The 23,691-nt window shown below is 41.3% G+C and overlaps 2 protein-coding genes across 2 annotated transcripts in view; one reads left to right on the top strand and one right to left on the bottom strand.

The window, feature by feature from the left end:
• The window catches only part of LOC138052795 (transient receptor potential cation channel subfamily A member 1-like), a 17,383-nt gene extending 1,022 nt beyond the window's left edge, over window positions 1-16,361 (top strand). The window contains exons 1-10 of the mRNA XM_068899374.1: window positions 1-510; window positions 3,529-3,869; window positions 5,137-5,407; window positions 6,130-6,460; window positions 6,836-7,029; window positions 8,767-9,096; window positions 10,335-11,226; window positions 12,994-13,197; window positions 13,822-13,997; window positions 15,469-16,361. The exon at window positions 1-510 is cut by the window's left edge and continues 1,022 nt beyond it. Of these exons, the coding sequence (XP_068755475.1) occupies window positions 125-510; window positions 3,529-3,869; window positions 5,137-5,407; window positions 6,130-6,460; window positions 6,836-7,029; window positions 8,767-9,096; window positions 10,335-11,226; window positions 12,994-13,197; window positions 13,822-13,997; window positions 15,469-15,787 (3,444 nt within the window). The 5' untranslated portion in view covers window positions 1-124 and the 3' untranslated portion in view covers window positions 15,788-16,361. The remainder of the gene's footprint in view (window positions 511-3,528; window positions 3,870-5,136; window positions 5,408-6,129; window positions 6,461-6,835; window positions 7,030-8,766; window positions 9,097-10,334; window positions 11,227-12,993; window positions 13,198-13,821; window positions 13,998-15,468) is intronic.
• Window positions 16,094-23,680, bottom strand: LOC138052801 (uncharacterized). The gene is made up of 5 exons (XM_068899384.1): window positions 23,130-23,680; window positions 20,731-21,020; window positions 19,621-19,726; window positions 19,435-19,473; window positions 16,094-18,031 (listed from the first exon to the last, which is right to left on the bottom strand). Exons 1-5 carry the CDS (start codon window positions 23,665-23,667, stop codon window positions 17,613-17,615), a joined length of 1,392 nt encoding a protein of 463 aa, XP_068755485.1. The 5' UTR covers window positions 23,668-23,680; the 3' UTR covers window positions 16,094-17,612.
• Window positions 23,681-23,691: the final 11 nt, after the last annotated feature.

Here is a 23,691-nt window from a genome sequence, read left to right on the forward strand (position 1 = left end):
TTTGATTACTCAAGTTGTGGCTGTGCTGGTGGCAGGGTCAAAGCGCAGTCTTAACGTCACGCATTCATATTCCAGAGGTTTTAGGTCATTAAATTCATACAAGAAGGATCTACCAACAAGGGCAATGTCTTCACTAATAACAGATGGGCTGGGATCAAGCGATTCGCCGTTTCTTAGTCGACAAGCGACAGCTGCAAGCCTCTTGAATGTCAATATAATTGACAACAATTTCGAGCTTTCGCCAATCGACAAATATTTGGCGCCTCTTTCGGCACGCTCGCAGTTAGCGCGGGACATTCTTCAAGATGGAAGAGTGGCAGAGCTAAAGGAATTTCTCTTGGACAGCGACAATGTTAAGTTGCTCAACAGTCTTGACGAGGAAGGGGCGTCTTTACTCCACTTCTCGGCCAGATTAAATCGAGCCGAGGCAACACGAGTTTTGATCGATCGTGGGGCTGATGTTGATATCCGTTTAAGAGATGGATCAACTCCATTGCATGTTGCGGCGAGGTAACAGTCTTTTAACCTTTCACCGTAATACTTGTATTTGCAAAGGGCGCGGACGATTGGAATTGACCGTTACATTTTTTACGCAAACCTTGGGAGACATCAATACATGTATAGAAATATATTTACATTATGTTAGTGTTGATAGACAAACCGTCAGGCGATGTTTATGTGAGTGTATTTTGTGAGTATTGGCCTATGTAAACTTGTCAAATTGCCTCTTTACTAGTGAATGCAACTCAAACTTGACAAATACATCTGGAGTTAATTTTTTTTTTAATCTTGTAAAACGCATTTTAGTTATCATACTCGAGTGAGCCAACATATATTGGTGACTTAAATAACTTATTTTAATAATGAAAGCGTTCGTTTTGCATGCAAGAAGCAAGTTATATTGAAGTCTAATCACATTTATCAGAGACGTACTTTCCTAATTGCAGTCAATTTTTCAATCAGTTGAAGTTGATTTCACTGTCACGGTCTGTTATGACATCGCTTCAGCGATTTTTTGTCAATCTAAATGTTGTCATGGTATTGTAGTCCAAACAGGTCTCGTGCTCGGTGACACAAAGTGTGATTTTCACGTATGCAAGGAAACTCATAAGAACTGTACCCTGCGAGTAGTTGGTTTTCTTTTACGCTTCCTGAGAGAGAAACCACTGCGAGCAACCGTTAGATTTGCCATCAAGCATGTGCGAAGTAAAGTAAAAGTAAAGTGAAGTGGTGCATTTATATAGCGCCCTTATCACAAGGTCTCAAAGGCGCTTTACAATGATCAAATTACCCCCAGCGGACTGGAAGCATATACAGGCGCAAATTGCAGCCGCTTCTAAGCAGTCCATGCATGCTGGTACTCATTTTACCGACCTCGGAAGGATGGAAAGCTGAGATGAACTTTAGCGGGAAAGAAGGTCTCCAAATATTCAAATCGCGGCAGAACCGGGAATGGAACCCGGGACCTTAGGGTTGGAAGGCAGAGATCTTACCACTGCGCCAACCCCTCCGCTAAAAGTGATGCAATTGACAGGCCATTATTTGATATCCCTTCGTCTCATTTCGCGGGAAAAACATGGAATATTTGTCCACTTGATCACTACGCAGCAGGCTCGCCCAAACGCAGCAGTTACGTAGCTCAACGCATGTGCAAGCGCCAAAACAAGTTTACTAACTCGTTTTACCGCTTCACATTTAATTTATCAGTTCGTCCTTGGTGCCGGACGGCGGCTCACATAAACAAACTAACGGTTGCTCGCCGTGGTTTATCTCGGGCTGGGGAAGGGTTGGTGAAACCAACTGTTCGCCCAGTTTTAAATTTTGTAATAATTTTTTGCATCAGTCAATTCCCGCAGTGCCCATTCCCCCCCCCCCCCCCCCCACCCTGGGCTAACCCCCGGGCATTAGCATTTTTTTAAAAAAATGCGCAAATTCCCCGGGGTGGCGGACACATAGGCTGTCTAAATGCCCCGGGGTGGGGACGAAGAAAGAGGGCAAATGCCCTGCCCCCGGGATCGTCACCTTCCAATTGGCGCCTGTATTCGCAGGCTACTTTGTCTGTCAAGAATCAAGACATCTTAAAATGATCTTTTATCGCATTTTACGCTCTCAAGATCTGTCTTGAAGATCGCATCATTTGAATTCGCAAACCTTCTGTATTTTAACTCCACTTTCATGAATTTGAAAATTGCTAGGCTAGTTTTGAATGCCAAATGCGAAGTGGTCGTGTTTACGCAGTCTTAACGTCAGTGATTGTTTTGTGATATTATTTCACCTTGCCACTTTTATATATTCATATGCTTACAAGTATAAATGAAGAAATACCTAAAATTGAGAAAACATACCTTTAAAAACATCCACAAGTTTTTCGAGTCCGTGACAGACAAGCCAGTCTTTAACGAAGGCCTCGTCTTTTCCGATAAACTCTTCCATGTTAATTTGAAAACATGTGTGTCAAATGCCCGGGGGTCGCCCCGGGGTAGGCTAATGCCCAGCCCCTGGGCCACGATAAAATTGTGAATGCCCCACCTCCGGGACTGACAACTTGAGCAAATGCCCCGCAGTTGCCGAGGGGGGGGGGGGGGGGAGAATATTTATCAAGTTAAATTTGTTTTGTTGTCTCTTTTATAGTTGATCTATAACCTGACCTTTGACCTGTGTTTTTCGACCTACCTGGTTTAACATAACAGTTATCGCTATTCATCTCCAAACAGAATCTTTTTCTTCTGTAGCAAGATCTCTATGTTTTTAACAAGGCTGCTTTACTTCATATGCCAGGCTCTTTCTTTGCCTTTCTCGTCCCTTTCAGACCGTCAAGTATTCAAATGTCACGGTACATTGCGTCAGTATATAACAGAGGAAAGTCAGGCATGGTTTGATCCTATTCTGGTTTGAAAAAATCTGTTTCTTACAAAGGTACAGCTCAAATACTCAACGTTTTGACACTCATCCCTGGTGTTTTTCAAGCAGGAGTGATCCGAAGTTGTCGCAAGAGTACTTTTCGAGCGAGTTTCGAGTGTTGTAAAACCAAAACCAAAGTAATTACTAAATTGGCCAATGAAAAAGGACGGAGACAATCCAGTAAACCAATCAAAAGTCGAAGTAATTAAACGTAGCCGACAGAAAGCGCGGGAAAATGTGCACGCGCGAGCCACGATTGGTTTAGGTATCACTTCTGATTGGTTGAAAAAGTGTCGCGAAAACTTTGAACCAATCACTGAGTGAAGTCGTGCAAAACAAAAGCAATTCGTTTATTACTTTCGACACTCTACATGCTACCAATTTGCTAAAAAGGAAAAGATGAACCTATTAATAGCAAGTAGCGTCCCTTTCTTTTAGTAAGAAGCAAATAGGTGTCAGGTAAAAGCTACATTCAAATTTCTTCGCTGTAAACCTTAAGTAACCAAAGAAAATGCTTGATTCACGGAAAGGCAGTAATTATTGCATTAGATGAAGGAGCGAGCCAATGTAATTTCTTTGCAGAGAAATGCGAGATGCTTAACTTGTTGCTTGTTTGATTTTGTGAAGGTTCAACTCTGCCTCTGTAGCCCAAGTTTTGCTGCGTTCTGGCGCAAATGCACAGCTTCTAGACGCACTAGAGAACAACGCCCTCCATCATGCTGTGCGCAGGCGCAATAAAGACGTCGTAGATCTACTCGTGGGGGACTCAGATATTGACATCAATGCCAAGACACAAGTTGGGATGACAGCTTTACACCTTGTGTGTATGAATGGTGATTTAGACATTTGCCACGTCTTGTTAAGCTATGGCGCTGATATAACTGCAAAAACCGCGGATTACAGCACCCCGTTACACACTGCCATGTTCAGTTGCAATACACACATAGCTGAGCTGTTAATAAGAGAAGGTTAGTTTAATTATCCACGAAAAGATAATCAAAGAGGTTTGGATACAAGGACCATTTGATTGCTTATTAAAATCAGACAAAACTCAATGGTTAGTGCTTTAGACTGATAGCTTGGAAACTTTAAGTCATTGTTTGTTATCGTGGAGAAAGCTGAAAGCTCCCGATAGAGCGTAGCAGAAGTTATACAGTATACCCTCACAAATGCTTTTGTAGGACCATAGCTCTTCGGTGACAGGCAACCCATTCCACTGTTTTTTTTTTCTTACATGCAGTTCACATCGATAAATAGAACTGACGGTCCCAGTTTAAAAAGGGAAAAGAAGGAAAATAATACACGACTTACACAAGCTGTGAATTCCAGAAGCATGGGGCTTGCATAAGACAGTAATACGGCTTACATGAGATCGTGTCTTGTTCACATTTTATTCGTCGCGACTTCAAGCCCATCTCCATCCTGCATAAGCCGTTAAGAAACCGCGACATCTTTTTTTACTAACGACAGAGTATCGTATGTAAGTCACGGGTTCTGTAAGACAAGTTCAAAACCTGTGGCCTGCATAACTCGTTCCTTGTGAAGGTTACGGATAATGGGATCCTTGAACAGTAAAGTGTTTCCTGTATGAGAATAGTTCGCATCTCGTGTAATCCGCGGCGTATTTTAGCTTCGAACTACAATCATAGACAAAAGTAGTTGGGAAGGTTATGGAAATGAACCACACCAGAGCTGTATTTCAACATGACGTCCTAACACATGTATGAAAGTAGAAAACTTGCCTTATTTTTAACCAGATAAACGCCTAAAATTCATGATAACATGACAAAAAGCAGTTAAATGTTAAAGCAAGCACCAATTGTGTTTGTTTTTCAAAGGAACTGTAAACGCTAAGAAAAAAGCCGTCTTTCCAATTTAAGACCACACCCAGAATTTTCAGACCATCCTAGATAAAAGTAGTTGGGAAGGTTATGGAAATGAACCACACCAGAACTGTACTTCAACCCGCTTCTGTTAAAGCTCAAAAGAAATAGTTTCACTTTCTCTTACATAGCCCCCCTTCCCCCTATTCAATGTTCAAAGGTAACTCAACAATTTCCCACTGAAACCATTCAGTTTTGCACAACATTGAAGGAGGGGGGAGGGGAGAGAAGCAATGAAGACGTCAAAAGTGCTAACCTTCCCAACAGTTTTGTCTATGATTGTATATTTCTGGTATAACATTTTCTTATATTATCAAAATTTTACCATGATCTTTTTTTCACTTTTACCCAGCGGCTTCCAAACTCATCAACGTCAACGACTATTTAAATGAACCCGATTTAGACCAGGACCGCGCACTTCACGTGGCTGCGGAAACTGGAAAGGCCAAGTCAGTTGAACTCTGCCTCAAGCATGGCGCCAACGTGAATGCGCAGAGGGTAACGTTGGTAACCCCACTTCATATAGCAGCCACAAAAGGTGATCTGGAAATAGTTAAAATACTCTGTCGAAATGGAGCCGATTTTCATATAAGAGATACTGAAAAACAGACACCATTGCATAGGTGAGAAATGACTGAGTAAAGGTGTGGACTTCATAGCGCCTTTTAAAACTGTGCTTGGCTTTTATCACTACGCTCTTTGGTTATACATGTAAATATTTATCGTGTATACGGGGTTTCCGGCCCCCAAAGGATATCTTGTTGCTGTCTACCCAAGATCAGACCATGGAGCACCTGGCATGTTTAGTTGCGCCCGAATAGTAGACGAGGATCTTCAGATAACGGACAATAATTGTCACGTCTCAAGACCTTGGTCTAGTATTATTATTATTAGCAAAATTATTTTCCTGAGTTCGCGTTTAGCTTCCTCAGCATAATTTCAGAGATACGTAAATTAAACAAGGCCCGCGAATTTCAAAGGGAGGAAATTACTTGTTCCAGACCAGTGGCGTGTTTCTCAAAAGTCCCGAAACTTTTCGGGCCTGTTTCGGGTGCCACAATTCCCTTTGTATCTCAAGAACGGACAGGATTTAAGTCGTCAAACTTCACGGACATGTTTCTTTTAGTTAGCTTGAAAACATGTTGAAAGATGGGCTTTTCAAAACAAGCGGTTTACAGTTTCACAAATAGCTTTTCGGGCCCGAAACGTTTTCGGGACTTTCGAGAAACGGGCCCCAGATCCAGTTTCAAATCGAGAATAACTAATCTGCTGGATGAAATTACGTCAGATAGCCTCTGGACCAGAGTTGGTTGATTATGTTAACTCCTATTTTGATCCGTTTTAGAGCTGCTTCGGGAAATTCTGTTGACGTCATCAAACATCTTCTTAGTTTGGGTGCGGAAATCGATGCGAAAAGTGATGACAATCGAACCCCTTTTTTGATGGCAGTGGCCTCAGGTAACGTCTATACTGTGCGCATTCTTCTGGAATTAGGAGCTGATGTTCACGCCTGCACGAAAGAGATGAAGACTTGCTTGCACCTGGCAGTTGAAAAGGGTCACTTGGAAATGGTGGAGCTTCTACTAGGGAATGCCGAAGTCAAGGAAAATCTATACAGGTCTGATGCTTTGGAGAGAGTGCCTCTGCACAACGCTGCAATTTCTCCAAACATAAAAGTGAGTGAGTAACTAGAATTAAAATGCAAGCTATTTTTGAAAGGAGCGTACGAAAAAGTTCACCTAGCCAAATTCCTCAACTCCAGCATCGTTAAAATTCGAACTTATGAGTTATGGTTTCCACTTTGCATTAAACATGCAGTTATTTTGGAGCGTTGTTCGTGTTTTATTAACGTTGCTATTATTGCGCTACGATCGAGGAAGTGTGTAAAACTGAGATAAATATCGAGGACGGAGGCCTTAACTTATATTTATTACGAAGACCTTCGACCGATTAAGGTTAATGTATGTGTGCTGCAATGATTGGCTGGGCCTCTTTAATGGTATTATTAGTTTGCCTTTTTATGGATTGAGTACTACTATTTTTCTTATTAGATTCTCGAGTTGTTGTTAGCAAAGTATTCGCGGGCGTCCTTTCGAGATTACAATCAACGGAGTCCACTTCATCTTGCGGCCCAAAGTGGACTGGTCACACATGTGGAGGCCTTGGGAAAAGGCATGTCGGGATTGAATGAAAGAGATGATCACGGAAGGACTCCCATTCACCTTGCAGCCATGAAAGGAAACAGGTCAGTTTCTTTTTCGGTGCTGTCGAGCAGTTTGTGCATGGCGAGTTTTTCTAAGGTCTGTCGCTTTTCTACCGTGCCTGACTGGATAGCATTGATGTGTTTAGCTCAATGACACCTTTCAAAGTGTTGAATTCAGTCACGGTATTGTGTAGTTCTCTCGTAAAAAGTACCGCTGGCGAAATCTGTAGCCATAGGTCATAACTTATAGTAAGGGTTACATCACACGTTCAAAGCAAAATTATATTAAAACAGCTAGGTGGAATTGCGTTTCTTGTGTCGTGGTATTTTCCAGTTTCAATTTCAATTCAGCGACAAATTTTACACCTGTAGGCCTCTCTGTCATCAATGTATAGTGCTTATTCGCAAATTTTGTAATTGTGATATATGATAAAACAAACGAGCGTTAACCTTGAGTAGGGGTGGCGCTGTGGTTAGAGCACTCGCCTCTCGCTAACGTGAACCTTACAAGACTTGACGTCACGTGTGGGTTGAGTTCATTGCTTCTCTATCCTGCGGCACGTTTCTCGAAAGTCCCAAAACTTTACGGGCCATTTTCGGGTGTCAAAATTCCCATTGTATCTCAAGAACGGAGAGGATTTAAGACGACAGCCTTCGCAGTCATTTTTCTTTTTTGAAAGATCGGCTTTCCAAAACAAGCGGTTGGCAGTTTCACATATTACTTTTCGGGCCCTAACCGTTTTCGGGACTTTCTAGAAACGGGCCCCTACTTTGAGAGGTTTTTCTTCGGGTCAGGGTCTGGTTTTCCCCTCTCCTCAAATACCAACCGACGATTTGATATGATCAAGTGAAGCTATGATCTTCGCAGTTATGAACGCAATTTTTGCAATTGCGTCATGTTAAAGAAGCCTGAAAAATTCAGGACTTTAACACGGTTTGAACCCATGACATCACGATACCGGTGTGAAGCTATAACCAACTGAGCTATGAAGCCAATGACGTTGGGAGCTGGTCATTTGTGGGTTTCAATGTTCCCGTTAGGAATGAGACAACGATGAAATGATATATGAAATGGACCATATATGAACTGCGGATATGAAATCAAGTGAACCTATGATCTTCGCAGTTGAAGTCCTGAATTTTTCAGGCTTCTTTACGCAATTGCTAAAAAATTGCGTTAATAACTGCGAAGATCTTTGGCCACGTTCACGCAACATTGTTGCGCCAAGGCATGCGCGTTAGGTCCACTTCTTGCGTGCGAGGGGCCTGGGGCACATGAACATTGACATGTTGCGTTGAAAATGATGGAAATGTTGCGTGCGTTTGGCCAGCCCGTTCAACGCATGTCGCAACATCTTGCACCAATGTTGCAAGATGTTGCGTTGAAATGTTGCGAGCGTTTGGCCAGGCCTTTAATAAAGGCGTGGGAAATTATTTGATATTGGACAAAACCCAAGTGAAATTATTCCCTAATTTCACGAGTATACCATTTGATTAACTTTTAATATCATGGGTGACAAATTACGTCCATAAGACGCCATTTTGGCACCTTAACAAAAGCTACCATGGCCACATTGTAATTAATAAATTAACGCTGAAATTTCGCGCCCAAATTAAGGAGTAATTGGTCACCCATGTTATTATTATTATGATCATCTGGTACGAGCACATTGCCTCCGAGTCGCTGTTTTTCCTAAGAACAACCCGTCCCAGAGAAATGCCACAGGCAAAAGCCTGTCTCGAAGGTCTGGCTTATTCATATTCATGGTAACTTAACAGGAAGGCCTGTCAGGTTCTTACCAGACTGGGATCAGACGTTAATACCAGGGACAGTAATCGCTGGACCCCGTTGATGTGGGCGGCAAGATCAGGTTGTGAAAAGACATCGCTGGAACTGCTGGATAAGCAAGCGATTATCGATCTCGTGAACAACCGTGGGGATACAGCATTGCATATTTCTGCTTCTTACGGTAAAGTCAAGGTTGTTGAGCTGCTGCTAAGTTATGGTGCTAACGTTTGCATAAGAAATACCCTGGGACAGACGTGTTTGGATGTCGCAGTGCAATCTGGCGCGGGAGACGTTGCCTTAGCGATTGCTCGAAACAAAAGGTTGGCATGAAAGCTTTTACTCCTTTTTTTCCCTATGTATTTATTAAAAATAAAGACAGCTTGTTATTCGTTGGGTGAAAATATGCAGGGATGTCTGTTTCTCGTTTTACGATGGCATTTCAGTGCTTCGGTAGAGTTTTGCCCGCTACTCACCAAGCAACATTACTAAAAATCAGTCACTTGTAACCCAAGGCAACTTTAAAACCGACTGTGATTAATGTTTTTGCGCAATTCCTTTTTGATGTCAATTGCCTCAAATAAAATCTGGCATTAATTAAGGAGAGGATTGGATTTCAAGTCCGAGTATTGAGCTACAATCCGAGGAAAAGTTAGGAATTGAATTCGACTACAGTCCCACGCCAGATAGTTGATTTATGAATATGGGAAAAGAAATACAACTGACGATTGAAATGCTGTAATGTAAAAAGTGGGAAGGATGTTATACTTGCTTGACATTCGATCGGTTTTAACGAAGGTGTTCAGCAGCTCCTCAAGGAACCCCCCACACTTGGCCCAGGAGTGAACCCTTTCCCAAGCAGATTTATTTATAGAACGCCCACTGTTGAAAAAGCCAACCTCCCTTGGGAGATTCGGCACGCCCACTGTTGTAAAAGCCAATCAAAACAAAGCTATCTCGGCGTCAAGGGAAATATGATACTTTTCACGGGGAAAAAAACTGTTCCTAAAAATTAATTTACTCGGGAAAGGGTTGACTCAAGGAATTAGTGGAGATAGAGGTCTTGATGAGCTCCTCATGCAGGTTGTAAGTTCGACTCCTGCATTAGACTCTGATTTCCTTCTCAGTCTGCCTTTCGTTCGTTGCCAAGCAACCGCCTTATCATTGGAGGACTATTTTCTCCTGCTTATCACGTCGTTGTATATTATAAGAAATTGTATGAACCCGTGTGCATTATGAGCACGAGTGACGTTTTGAAAGTTCTCAAAATTGCAAAATTGTGATTGACCATAAATCACGAAATGTACGAGCCAGTTCATACGATTTTTTTGGTTGTTACATACACAACAAAATTACTCCAGCGTTGTGTTTCCATAGTAACTTTCGCATTGCACTCTACAACCTTTATTGTTTGTGCATTCTTCATGGAGCAATCAGAAACATGGTATTGTGATGAGTATATAGTAAAAAAAAAATGTTATACTTCTATGTACGAAGTATGCGAAATGTACCACACGCACCCATTCATTTCCCTCGTGTTGTTTCTGCTCTCTTCTGCTAGATGGCCAGAGATTTTGGAAGTTCGAAGCCCAAATCAGGAACCACCAATGAAAATCCTCATCGAGTATTTTCCTGAGGCTGCTTCATTGGTGATGGACAATTGCATCCAGCGTTCATCGCACATCCAAACAGATCCTAACTACACCGAGCGTTATGATTTCCATCTTCTTGATCCTGGGCCCGACGACGAATCAGGCGCCGATGGAAAATCGTTCTTTGGTCCCACAACGATGGTGAAGTTTCACCGAGAAAGTCTTCTCTTGCATCCTCTGACGCAGAAGCTGTTGGATGTAAAATGGACGTCTTTTGGGATTTACATTTACTATTTTAATCTTTTGACATATCTGGTTTTCTTGATCACGCATACGATATTCGTGGTCACCGAGAGAGACGCGCAAGATTTTAATCCTGTAAAGGAAGAGCCAAACGGAACGTCACGAGCTGTTGCCCCCTCCGACATTTTCAGCAAGGCAACGGAGTTTAACGGAGTAGTGCTTTTCCTCGCATTGATTTTTGCTGGAGCTAACGTCGCTAAGGAGATTTTTCAACTCGTTCTCCAAAAGTGGGATTACTTCAAGGACTCTTCCAATATGACCGAATGGGCTCTTTATCTGTCAACACTATGCTTCATGATGCCTTACATGTTCACTGGCGAGCAACTAGACAGCGTGTTTGGTGACTTGAAAAATCCTCGAAACTTTTGGATCCCTGGAATTATTTCCATTTTCCTCTCCTATATCAACGCGATTCTGTTCATGAGACGATTTCAAACGCTTGGAATTTATGTGAACATGTTCTTGGAAGTGACAAGAACTGTAGCAAGAGTCATGCTTGTGTTCTTCATCTTTATTTTAGCCTTCTCCATTGTGTTTTATATCCTTTTCAAGGAACAGGTAAGACTAACTTTGCCAGTTTAATAAAATTCATCGCTTTTTTTCCCAACGAAGTACATGTCCCATATACATTTTTAGAAGACAGTGTGTGATTGTGACAAAACGTCCCACTTCATTTCGAGCTGTCACTCAAACCTTTGATGAATATGTCACATTAATCACTCAAACCAGTTTTAACACTTGAAAGAAACGTTATAAATAATAATAATAATAATAATAATAATAATAATAATAATAATAATAATAATAATAATAATAATAATAATAATAATAATAATAATAATAATAATAATAAAAGACTTAATATAGCGATCCTACTTAATATAGTGATCCTAAAGTTCTAAGGCGCTGCACATCAAGTTTACAAGATCCACTAAAATAGAAAGCAACTAGAATATTATCTTAAAAAGAATCCTAACCTAACCCTAATAAAAAGACTCGCGAAACAAGTAAGTCTTAAGATCACGCTTAAAAGAATAGAGGTCAGTTGCAAGTGTCAAATGATCAGGTAGGCTATTCCAAAGTGTTGGTGCACAGACGGAAAATGATCTGTCGCCATACTTAGTATTGAACCGAGGAACCTTCATTAGACCAGTTAGAAGCATTGACACTGCATCACTTTATCACTTAACAGCAATGTTATGGTACCATATCAAACACCAATTATTGCTGAAAAGATTTGGTCATTTTTGTGACGTTGAAGTTACTATGGCAACAGGAAAGCCCTGCAAAAACACCCCATATTTTGGCTTTAGCTGCTCATATCTCAAAAACGAACTCCGTGACCCCCATTTTTTATTTCTGAACTGTAATCAGCATGCCAGAATGAAACTTTCTGCAAAGGTTAAAAAAATTATGTGGAGCGGATTCAGAGCCACCTTACTTAATTGAAAATTGAAGGTAGCACAGAATTTATTTTAGCTTTGCAGAGAGTGTCATCTTGGCCTGCTGATCACTTTTGTGCTTTTCAGATATGAGCAACTAAAGCCAAAATATAGGGTGTTTTTGCAAGGCTTTCCTGTTGTTATGGTATTTTGTTACGTCACAAAAATTACTGCATCTTGTTCAGCAATAATTGATGTTTTACATGGTACCATAACATTGATGTTACGTGATAAAAGTGTTGTAGTGGCAATTCCTCTAATAACAAGGTGTCTTGAAAGTGTTGAAACTGGTTTGAGCCACCTTAATGAGGTATGAAGTCGAGCGTTAGCATCGGGGCCGCGTCGAGTAAGCAAAAGTCGGATCCGCCGAATTTACAAGGCTTTGTTTCTAGCGCAAGAACTCAAACCACTCGCACTCGTTGAAGTCATTTCAGAGCCTACATGTAGGTAGGAGAGACGACTTAAGCGAACTAGAATGTTATTTAAAGTAAAGGTTACAGTATGAGTATTGTAAGCATTCCCTGATTATTCAAAGATTTTCGAGGAGATGAAAAGAGTGGAGCGATCAGCATTTTACGAATAGAATCGGTGTGAATGGTGGGCTTCGTCCTTGTCTCACTATTCTACCTTTGATACTCTCGTGGTCTCAGTCCACGTGGTCGACAAAAAACTCCAGTCAAAGGAATGTACTTGGTTGCCACAGAGGCTGAAAACTTTATAGTCTACCAGCAAGGGACAAGTAGAGGGCACTCCTCTCTCCCCAGTTCCTCCTTCTCTTTTCAACCATGTCTTCCCGTGCCCTCCCTCCCCTTTTCGCGCTTGCTACACAGGCTTCTTCTACGGGTTTGTAATAGTCCATAACCGATACATATTTGCAATTCAGGAGCCGTTCCGGTCCGTTGGTTGGTCCTTTGTGCACGTGTCCGTTATGATGGGGGGTGAGTTCGAGTATGATGACACGTTCATTAACACCATCAAAGAAGACAGCGAGAAGACAGGGAATCCGCTCAATCCTTTTCCTGAAATATCAGCTGTGTTCATCTTCTTTTTTCTCTTTATGATGTCAATCATCCTCATGAATCTATTGGTAGGTGTACGTCTAGTTTACGTTGAGGTGCCGCGATTGATAGAGTCGTCATTCGAGTAGTCAAGTAGAAAACGTGAAATAGACCTTGGCTCAAACACGGAAAGAAGATTAAAGAATATAAAAGGAACTTGTATAATGATGCCTGGAAACAACAATGAATGCCTCTAAGGCGTTTCGGTTCTGTCTTCATTTCCTCATAGCGAAACTGTAATAGAAGCGACCGCAGAATACGGCTTGTTTGAGGGCGGAGGGAGAGAAAGGTACTCTTCCTCTGCACTACAGTCCAGTCCTGGTCCACGTTTCTCGAGAGTCCCGAAAATTTACGGGTCATTCTCGGGTGTCAATTCCCTCTGTATCTCAAGAACGGAGAGGGCTTAAGTCGTCAAACTTCATAGTCATTTAGCTTTTTGCTACCTTGAAAACATGTCAAAAATCGGCTTTCCATAACAAGCGGTTGACAGTTTCACAAAGGGCTTTTTGAGAATTTTTCGAGAAACGGGTTCCTGCTTCCCTCCAACCTCTTCCCCCACCCCCAAAGAAAAAAGAAAAGAAAAAAAATTGGTGGTTTTCCCTGACGTCGGGACCTCCGGGATGGTTTGACTGTTTGTTATGTTTCAATACCAGGTTGGTCTTGCTGTGGGTGACATCGAATCCGTTCGGAGGAATGCTACCCTTGAGAGAATGGCGATGCAAGTAGCGTTTGTGGCCGAAGTTGAAAACAAGTATCCAAGAATGTTAACTCGTAGGATTTATAAGGCTTCAATCGAGATAAAACCAAACGTGCGCCAAACCAAATACGGGTATGCGCTATTTGTGTTGCAATCATATACATTTCTAGTATATTCTAAAACAGTGGTTAGCGTTGAAGGCGCGCTCTGATTGGCTACTCAAACTCCGCATATCCTTTGCTATTCACCAGCGGTAAATAAACACCACTAGCCACCTACACTTCGGTGAATAGTTGTTTAACTATCCATGAACGTATAGCCTGCGAGCAGGCCCTCCGAGGGACTGGGGTCGGGGGTAAGATGAGGGCCTGCCCGCATGGCTTTGAATTTTGAATGTCGCGTCCACATTTTGGACGCAAAATACTGATTCGCTGAAATTAAATTACCTGGTGACGTCACCATTGACAAGCTCCGATACTTCGCCTCGAGAGATGAGGTGGTCAGAAATGCGTTTGAGAAAATTGTACATAATTAAAGTTCGGGCAACGCGATGCAATGGCTTCTCAGCTGGAAGGAAAGGAAGTTCTATCTCTGTTATAAAAAGTAAAAAAGTAAAGTGGTGCATTTATATAGCGCCCTTATCACTAACGTCTCAAAGGCGCTTTACAATGATCAATTTACCCCCAGCGGACTGGAAGCATATACAGGCGCAAATTGCAGCCGCTTCTAAGCAGTCCATGCATGCTGGTACTCATTTTACTGACCTCTTTAGTGGGAAAGAAGGTCGCCAAATATTCCAGTCTTGGCAGAACCGGGAATGGAACCCGGGACCTTAGGGTTGGAAGGTAGTGGGCCACTGCGCCAACCCCTCCGCTCCTCAGGATTCAGGATTCGGGAAAAGTCTTATTTCCCAACTGTTTTTTGTAGCGGCCAAAATACAACGAGGGCGACTTCATGTCACCGTGGTAGTTTCCTGTCCTCGACAAAACATCAGCAGTAGTCGTTAGGATTTTATGGCGAAGGCTTCCCTTACAGTTTTTTTGGAGTTTCTTCCTCGAGGAATTTGAAATACGCAAAGCGTGGCTTACTGGTTTTACAATGTTTACTTCGGGTGCGCGCTGATTGGCTAATTTTTGACAGCTCTCTGAGCGTGATATCAGGCGACGGCATTCAAAATTCAGAGGGACGCGTGCGGGTTTTTCTTCTCTCCTACCGCAGAGAGAGAGAGAGAGTACCTGCTCGTTGGCTAATGAACGTAATGCTTAACATACAGATTGAATCAGTTCCTTAAATTCGCTGCTCTTCCTATGTCTCGTAGAAAAAAAAAACGTGTCATTATGCTTTCTCTTTTGGTCTTTCGCCCAAGGAGCACGCTTTCCGCACAGCTGCAACCATGTGAATCTTCCGCAGCATTGCTATGAAATCACTCCATAAATATACAAAATCCGTCTGCGAAAAATTAATTGCTTGATACTCACTCAGTTCGTATGCGCAAGAACAATAGGTGGCATCCCCCGTAAGATGCTACGATGACTGAGAATTTTAGTACCACAACAGTGTAACGGTAACGATAAAATTAACTTTCCGTCAATTCTCTTTTCAGGAGATTTCACGCATGGCTTTGGGGGCAAGCCCGCTTTTTCGACTCGACATCCTCCTTAACATCTCGTGAAGAGATGCACGAAGCTATCGTCAATGACATCCAACGACAGATATCTAAAACGAAAAAGCGAGTCAAGACTCTGGTAAAGAATGTGGAATTACAGAATAAGCTATTGCTTATGATTGCGCGAAAAATGGACCTGGATTTGGAAGCAGAAGATTTGACGGCAAGGGACTGGGTCAATGGAGAAACAATACTACGAGATGAAGAAGAGAACAGAGATACAGAAATCAACGGTACTGAGGAAGTTAAGCTGTAACATTGTCTTCGTCTAACTAAATACGACGCTCCACAAGACGAGAGCTTACTTGACGGCGACGAGGCTCGCGTCCGTTTGGTGGATTGTGGATATGGGTTCGGGAAGATCACAAATGGAAGGAAGCTTAAGCCTGTGTAGCTGTTGGAGTTGTTTTGCCAGTGAGTCTGAATTTACAACAACGCCAGCGTCAGTGCACTAATACGTTGCTTGGCAAACTATATCATTGTTCTGGTTTCCTGGTATTTGAACAAACACCTCTTTTTTTGTATTCAAAGTAAGGCTAGAATCATTTCGTCGGACAATACCGCCTTTTTCACGTTGTTTATTAGCTTTTATTTCTACATTGTTTCGTTTTATACATGGACATAAAAACTCAATCCTTAAATACCACTGTGGCCGTTGTAAATAAAGAGTTCTTTGCAATTTAATGATTACAATTCACCTTTTTGTTAACCATCGGTTCAAATGTCTTCAATTATTGACTCAAGTGTATTTTTTTTCAAATTTTTACTAACGTTTCGTTATCAATTGCAACTGTCGAAAAGTTCCATCATTAAAATTATTTATTCACCTCTGTTATGTATTTTATGCAATTTAGCGTTTTGTTTTGTTTTGTTTTTTTCAAACACTAAGGATAGCATAACACCGTTTTGGGTTCCTAAGGTGAATATGTGAAAGACAGAAAACATTCACGAGTTGGCATTTTAGCTCTAGTATGCATGAAAATTTTCTCCATCCCGATTGGCCAAGAGAAATGCAGTTTTCAGGAAACCCAGTGCAGGAAAAGGGATAATTCTCAATCAATGGACAAAGCAGTAACAAACCAGGCATTCTAGTGGGCCAATTTCGATATATTAGAATTCAGTTATAAACAAAAGGCATCATCTCGAGGCCTCGAGATGATGCCTTTTGTTTATAACTGAATAATTGAGCTAGTGGTCAATGATCAGGAAAGCTGAATGCAAGCCCTCGATAGCGCAACTTTTGCGTGATTAAGTGATTCGCGTACGTTGCGATATTTTTTAATGTCTATAATTAATAAATAACCGCATGAGTTTTTTCGTGCAATTTGGAATAAATAAGTGCTCCTAAATTTTTTCTGTTCGTCTCTGAAAAAAAATTGCCCGTGCTCATTTAAACAAATAGGCCAGTTTCCTAACGGTTAGACTGGATCTAGCATGAAATGGAGGCTAATGCGGGCAAAAATTAATTTGCATTTGAACAGATTTGCCCGCATTAGCCTCCATTCCATGCTAGATCCAGTCCAGCCGTGAGAATTCGAAAATGGTCCATTTCAGAAACGTGAGAGGACTGGGACGAGTTTCTCATACTTGCTTGGATTGAAAATCTAAACTCTTCAACTGAAATGTTACCAAATGAAAAGCTATCCAGCCAAGTTTGAGAGTTTTCTACGGAAAATTGGCCAAATGGGAGACTTGCAAAAGTTGCAAAATCCCATACAAACCCTTTATATAATTTTGTGGCCTGTCTACCCATTCCATACCAACTCTCTATTTTAGGTGATATTTGAAGATATATTATCTCACCATTTTCCTCCTCTAAATAAATCTATTCTTGGTAAAGACTCTCAAACTTGGTTGATCTTTCATTTGAATGTCTTAGGTTTTTAAACAAACGGAAAACAACCAAACTCGTCCCAGTCCTCTCACGTTTCTGAAATGGCCTATTGCACATGACATTTTTTATCCTAAGGGGAAAAGAAGTTTTTCATAATACCAAAGTTACAGCTATAATTTCTTCAATGAAACCAACAGATTTTCAAGGACTTCCTAGAACTGTTAAAACCCGTTAATTCTTCAAATGTCTACTTATAGCGCACGTATGTCTCGTAAGCCATTGAGTTGTTCTGCGCTTCATTAGTCATAATGGCAATCACATCGCCTAACCTGCTATAGTCACTTATCTCGTTATACACATGAGCTGAGATACGTGTGTATAGTTTACCCTGAATTAATTTCACAGGGACTTCGATGTTAAACTCGTAATGCAGTTTAGCTTGGATCATTTCCGCGTGAGCTTTCACAGCTTCTTCTTGACCTTGTAAAGAGACGCAGTCCAACAGTGCATCGGGAAGTCGTATCAGCACCATTGGTCCAAACATCTCAGCGTGCGACAGCAGGGAAGTTCCCCATTTTTCTGCCAACATCAGGGCTGCTTGATTAGCCAACGTGTTGTTGTGTTTGCGAATACGTTCAGGTTTCATGGTCTCCCAAAAATCTAGCACTGGTACAATTTAAAAATGGTCGTTAAGAAACAAGAGATAAGGGAAACGTTTTCGTCATATGCTAAAAAGGCCGCCGCTATAACCATGCGAGGTTTGCACAAGTTCGTAAAGAGGTGGGGATTAAAGTGGAGAGAGAAATGAAGCTGCGGTCGACGTTCAATATTTTAAATCAAAGCCATAACAAAGCACTAGGAAGCAAAATCATTAAACAGAACAAAATGAACAGCTGGAAACGACAAGTCACAGCACGATAGCAAGGTAGAAGGGACTGTATGTCTCTCCCCGAGAGGGGTAAGGTCACACCTAGGAAGGTAGGGTGGGGGAGAGGAGGAAAGCTACAGTCGACTCCCGATAACACGAACATTCAAGGAAATTGAAAAAGGTTCTAGTTACTGGGAATAAGGAGTTAACCCTTTATGAAGATACTGGCACTCATCATCATCATCATCATCATCATCATCATATCTTTATGTACCCTCGGATTTTAGAGTACCTTGGTGTAGCTAATATCTACGAGCATTTACCCTCCACACCATGATATAACACACAGGACAGATCACAACTCCGCGACCTACTCTTTGCGAATAGTGTGTGGGTTCTTTTACGTCCCACAGAGTTATGAGAGAAAAAAAGGGAGACGGGGCCTACGGTTTATCGACCATATCCGAGAAGACTAGAGAGCCTATTAACCATTTGCAGATGTCATTACATAGCCAGTACTTTCTTCTCATTTAATTAAGGACCCTGAGTGTTGGTCACGACCTCCCGCATGGCAGTCCGGTGCTCAACCAACTGAGCCACCGTTACGCGGTGGACTGAAGTTACATTTACCCCAAACCAACGAAACCTGAACTGGACTGACAAATTTTGTGTAATGCAGAAAACGACAACGATTACAAGGCTGCTTCGAAATAAATTAAATGTTTTGGACTGCAGTACACTGTTTGTTTTGATTTGTCACGTATTGACAGACGTAGTTCGAGTTATCGAGGGTAAAAGTATATAGAGAATGACGGACCTGAAGAAAACTGCTTCGAGTTAGCGGGAGGTTCGAGTTACCGAGGGTAAAATTGCAGTAAATGTAAGACGGAAATCCAGGGACCCGTTTCTCGAAAGTCCCGAAACTTTACGAGCCATTTTCGGGTGTCACAATTCCCTCTGGATCTCAAGAACGGAGAGGATATACATGTAAGTCGTCAACCTTCACAGTCAGTTAGCTTTTTGTTACTTTGAAAACATGTTCAAAAATCGGTTTTCCTGAACAAGCGGTTGGCAGGTTCACAAATGGCTTTTCGGGCCCGAAAAATTTTCGGGAAACGGGCCCCAGGTGCGAGGTTCGAGTTAGCGAAGGGTCGAGTTTCGGGAAGTCGACTGCACCGTAGTTACGTTCAATAAGCCTCACCAGTGTTCAGAGACAAATAAGGACTGTAATCTTTCAGACCTGAAAAGAACATGGAAACATATAAACAATCTGAGTTTTAATTAAGAAGGTCCGATAGTGGCCCTTGCGATACTTGCATACTGTGAAAACCGATCGATCTTGTGATAAAAAAGCACTTAATATTATATAAGGACTCCTACACAGTACCTGTCCATATGAACTGCGAGTTAAATCCAGCACTAAAGCCACTTGAAACAACAAGAGGCTGGATCATGGATTGGTGTTCCTTAGAAACATGCAGGAATGCGCAACCCTGTTGAGATTGAAATGCTACAATGTAAGTCATTTTTATTGAGATTAAGATGAAACGTCATTTTGATGTCAACAGCAAGTGGCAGGCTGCTGTTGTCAGAAAAAAATCTCAGTTATTAGCATATATTTCTCTTCAGGTAATAGGTAAATGATAACCGAGGCTGAAGACATTCCCAGAAATCAAACATGTACCACTAAGTTTGGCGAACACAAAAATTCAGTCTGATATCTGAGCACTGCTGTTTAAAAGCATGAAGCTTACATTTTGTATTGTGATAGACAACCTAGCTTAACTTTATGAGAACAGGCCCTTGATAGTGAAAGAAGGCTAAAGATACAATAGCTTCATCTAGAATTCCTTAGTTAATTCTTTTGTGAAAATTATCATAGACCCTGCCTATCACTGAAGCTTCATTGAAAGATTTGACCAGGAATCAATCTTTGATAAGTTTGGAAACACACAAAAGTTATTTCTCAAGCATAACAATTAATTATGATTAATCAAATATTAATTAACCAACTCACCAATTAATTATTAATTGATCAATTATTGATTGATTGATTGATTAATTAATTAATTAATTACGTAATTATTAATTGGTCAATTATTATTATTACCGGTAATATTAATTTTAACAATTGGTGCAGCTACCAACCCACATAGGTTGGCAAGTCTGGTGAGAAACGAGTGCCCCCACCACTGTGTCAGCCCTTATCTACTTCCCTTGTCAATAACCTGAATGTTAGACTGCGAGCAGTCTCTATTTTGCCCTAGAATTGTTGAAACAAACGCATACGTTGAACTTTAATGGCTGAAAGTGCGGGTCGCTAATACTGCGGGCGTTTTTTTAGAGTTCAAATTTCACTAAAAACCAATGCAAGTGGAATTAAATAACTGCAATTACAAGCATTTAAGTTCAACATACACGTTCATTTCAACGATTTTAGAGCAAAATAGAGACTGTTCGCAATCTACCTGAATGCATAGACCTCCTGATGACAAACCTTTGGACAGGAAAGCCACTTGTGAGCATTTGACACATAATAGTCAGCTTTGAGGGTTCTGAGATCAAGCGGCAAGCTTCCCAAAGCATGTGCTCCATCAATCAAGACGGGGACACCTTTGTTGTGACACAATTTCACCATTTCTTCGACCGGCATCACTACAGGATAATTACTTGGGATGTGACTAAACAATGCAAGTCTTGTACCTTCATCCAAAGTTTCTTTAATTTTTTCAAGAATTTCTTGATTATTTGCTGGAAATGTGATTGTAACCTCTTTCAAGATTACACCTGCAATATCAAAAATTGAAACACAAATGAGTCTCACTCCATAACAACTTGGTGTCATTCTAGGACCAGACATCACGCACAGCTTTACAATATTTAATTTCATGGAATCAGTATAAGATACAGCACTACTGGTTTTTAGGTCCATTGCCTCTGTCGTTCATTTTGTTTTTTAACCTATGAACCTATGCTAATTCCCAAGGTGATGGCTTGCTCTTAATCCTCCAGTTAAGCCACAATAAGGATCAACCAAGGACATTGATTCTGCTAGATTGTAATATCGCATTCACAAATGATGAGAGAACCTTAATGTCTGATCCCCCATGAACGGTGTTCAGTAAATCTTGATTTACATGTACATGTAACTTACATTGCCTGCAGAGCAGACAATCTTTTTCCTGTTGTTGCTTCTTCATTAAATAGAGGATGACGACGCAAACAATGCACCTGACAGTCCAACCAGCCTTTGTTCTAAAATTGGGGCTCACTTTTTCAAGGTGAGTGAGTGAGTGAGACCACAGGTGCCCCAAGCTCAGTGTGAGGAAAAGCCAACAAAATTATAAGGATTTGTATGGGAATCCTGGTAAAAGACCTGAGAAGATAATTTTACAAAAAAATTCTCAATGAAAAAGCCTAATCTTACAGCCATTGTGGGTCACTTCCTTCCTGTGTGGCTTTTTTTCCACATTCTTCACAAATTGAGCCATTATCAGTTCCTCGGTTGTCAACAGTACTGTTATAGTAAAATGCCAAGGCTGAACACTGAATTTTCACGAGCCCACCAAATGGGGTCAAATATTCCCTGCAATACAGGGTTAAAATGTTCCCACAGCTACAAATCCACCGAGAATTCAAAGGCAAAGGTTTTTCTTTCATTTCAATCTGCTAGCCGCGCAATTGAAGCCCTGCCAGCGACGTCTTGTGGCTGTTAGTGTCCCAAATGAACGAATAAAACGATGGAAAAGATCCTCTTTCACTTTGAACACCACACGGCGACCGTTGAGTTTGGTTTGGTGACAAGACTTTGTTTGTGGCTTAGTAACAAGTCTTTGTTTGTCTTTGTTTGGTACTGTTATCAGGGATGACAAACAAAGACTAGTTACCAAACTGACCTCAATTTTGGTTGCCATGTGGTGTTCAAAGTGAAAGAGGATCTTTTCGATCATTTTAATGATTCGTTTGGGAGTCACTAACAGCCACCTGACACCACTAGCAGGGCTTCGATTGCGCGGCTAGCAGATTGAAATGAAAGAAAAACCTTTGACCTTGAATTCTATGGTGGATTTGTGGCCATGGGAACATTTTAACCAGGAATATTTGACTCAGTGTTCATCTTATTTTACTATTACCGTTGACAACCAAGGAAGTGATAATGGCTCAATTCGCATCAAATCTGAAAAAAAAAAAAAAACCACACAGGAAGGAAGCGACCCACAATGGCAAGAAGGTTAGGCTTTTAATTGGTAATTTTTTCGTGAAATTATCTTATCAGGTCTTTTATCGGAATTCCCATACAAATCCTCATATTTTTGTTGGCTTTTCCTCACACTGAGCTTGGAGCACTTGTGGTGAGTCATGCCCTTAAGAGTCAACCGAGTGCTTGGGCCAGACAGGCCAAAATTTGATTTCGGCCTAACGTGACAATAGACCAATTTCGATGTATTAAAATTCAGTCCGAAACAAAAGGCATCATCTCGAGGCCCTGGGGAATAAATATAAGGATTTGTATGAGCTTATTCCCCAGTGCCTCGAGATGATGTCTTTTGTATCGGACTGAATTTTAATATATCGAAAGTGGGCTCTTAACAACTCAGCTTTGGAATGAGTCTCCCTACACTCCTGGTCAACTTCAATGGGCATGGCTCAGTGGGTTTTAAATTATGATTTCAAGGCAAAGCAAATAAGAATAGGAGAAAAGGTAGTAAGGATTGCCTAACCTCTCATAAAAGCCATTAACAAACTTCCAGAATGCAGAGGTGCTTCAACCTCATGGCGTTATAACATTACTTTGTCAATCAAAGATGTGATTTTCAAAACCACGCCAAATTTCTATCAGGTGACAAAATGGAATGCACATTGTCAAGGAAGCTAAATCTGATGTTGTTTTCTTACCACGTTCCTGACTAAGGTGCCTAAGCAACTTCTTCACAGTATAATAACAAGTGTTCAAAAAATAAACAATATCTCCAGGACGCCAAGCTATGGACTTCATCACGGTGTTGGTCGCAGTAGTGGCATTAGGTAATAGAACAATATCTGTTGGATCAGAACCAACACAACTTGCTAATCTTCTGTTCACGTGAGCTAAAAACGCTAACAGTTCTCTATCAATAAATCGCACTGGTTGCCTTTCTATGTAGCACTGCCACTTGTAAGCTGTCTCCAGAGATTCTCTGAGAACGCAACCGAAGGCTCCGTGATTAATAAATGTCCAGTTGTCAAAATCTAGAAGAAAGTGCTTTCGCATCTCCTTGCCAAATGACACAGGTGAAACGAATGACGGAACCGCAAAAGGAAACTCAGGTGGTTCGTAGTCTCCATCAGATGAACTCAAAATTTTTTCAGCAGTGTTAAAAGTCATAATTCCCTGGTACTTTGGCTTTTCTTCAAGACGGTTGCTGCACAGCCGTGCTTTGCCACCTTCCGCCATTTTGACTTTTTTTACAACTTGCGT

Source organism: Montipora capricornis, chromosome 6, assembly GCF_036669925.1.
Source record: "Montipora capricornis isolate CH-2021 chromosome 6, ASM3666992v2, whole genome shotgun sequence".
NCBI classification, from domain to species: domain Eukaryota; kingdom Metazoa; phylum Cnidaria; class Anthozoa; order Scleractinia; family Acroporidae; genus Montipora; species Montipora capricornis.

What these genes read in the sequence shown, in the direction of transcription:
- LOC138052801 (XM_068899384.1), bottom strand. Translation starts at nt 23,667, where the DNA reads ATGGCGGAAGGTGGCAAAGCACGGCTGTGCAGCAACCGTCTTGAAGAA. An exon ending in AGTGGCTTTCCTGTCCAAAG is followed by an intron (nt 19,727 to 20,730) that starts GTTTGTCATCAG and finishes CAATCTCAACAG; the next exon opens with GGTTGCGCATTCCTGCATGT. An exon ending in TTATTTGTCTCTGAACACTG is followed by an intron (nt 18,032 to 19,434) that starts GTGAGGCTTATT and finishes AAATTGTACCAG; the next exon opens with TGCTAGATTTTTGGGAGACC.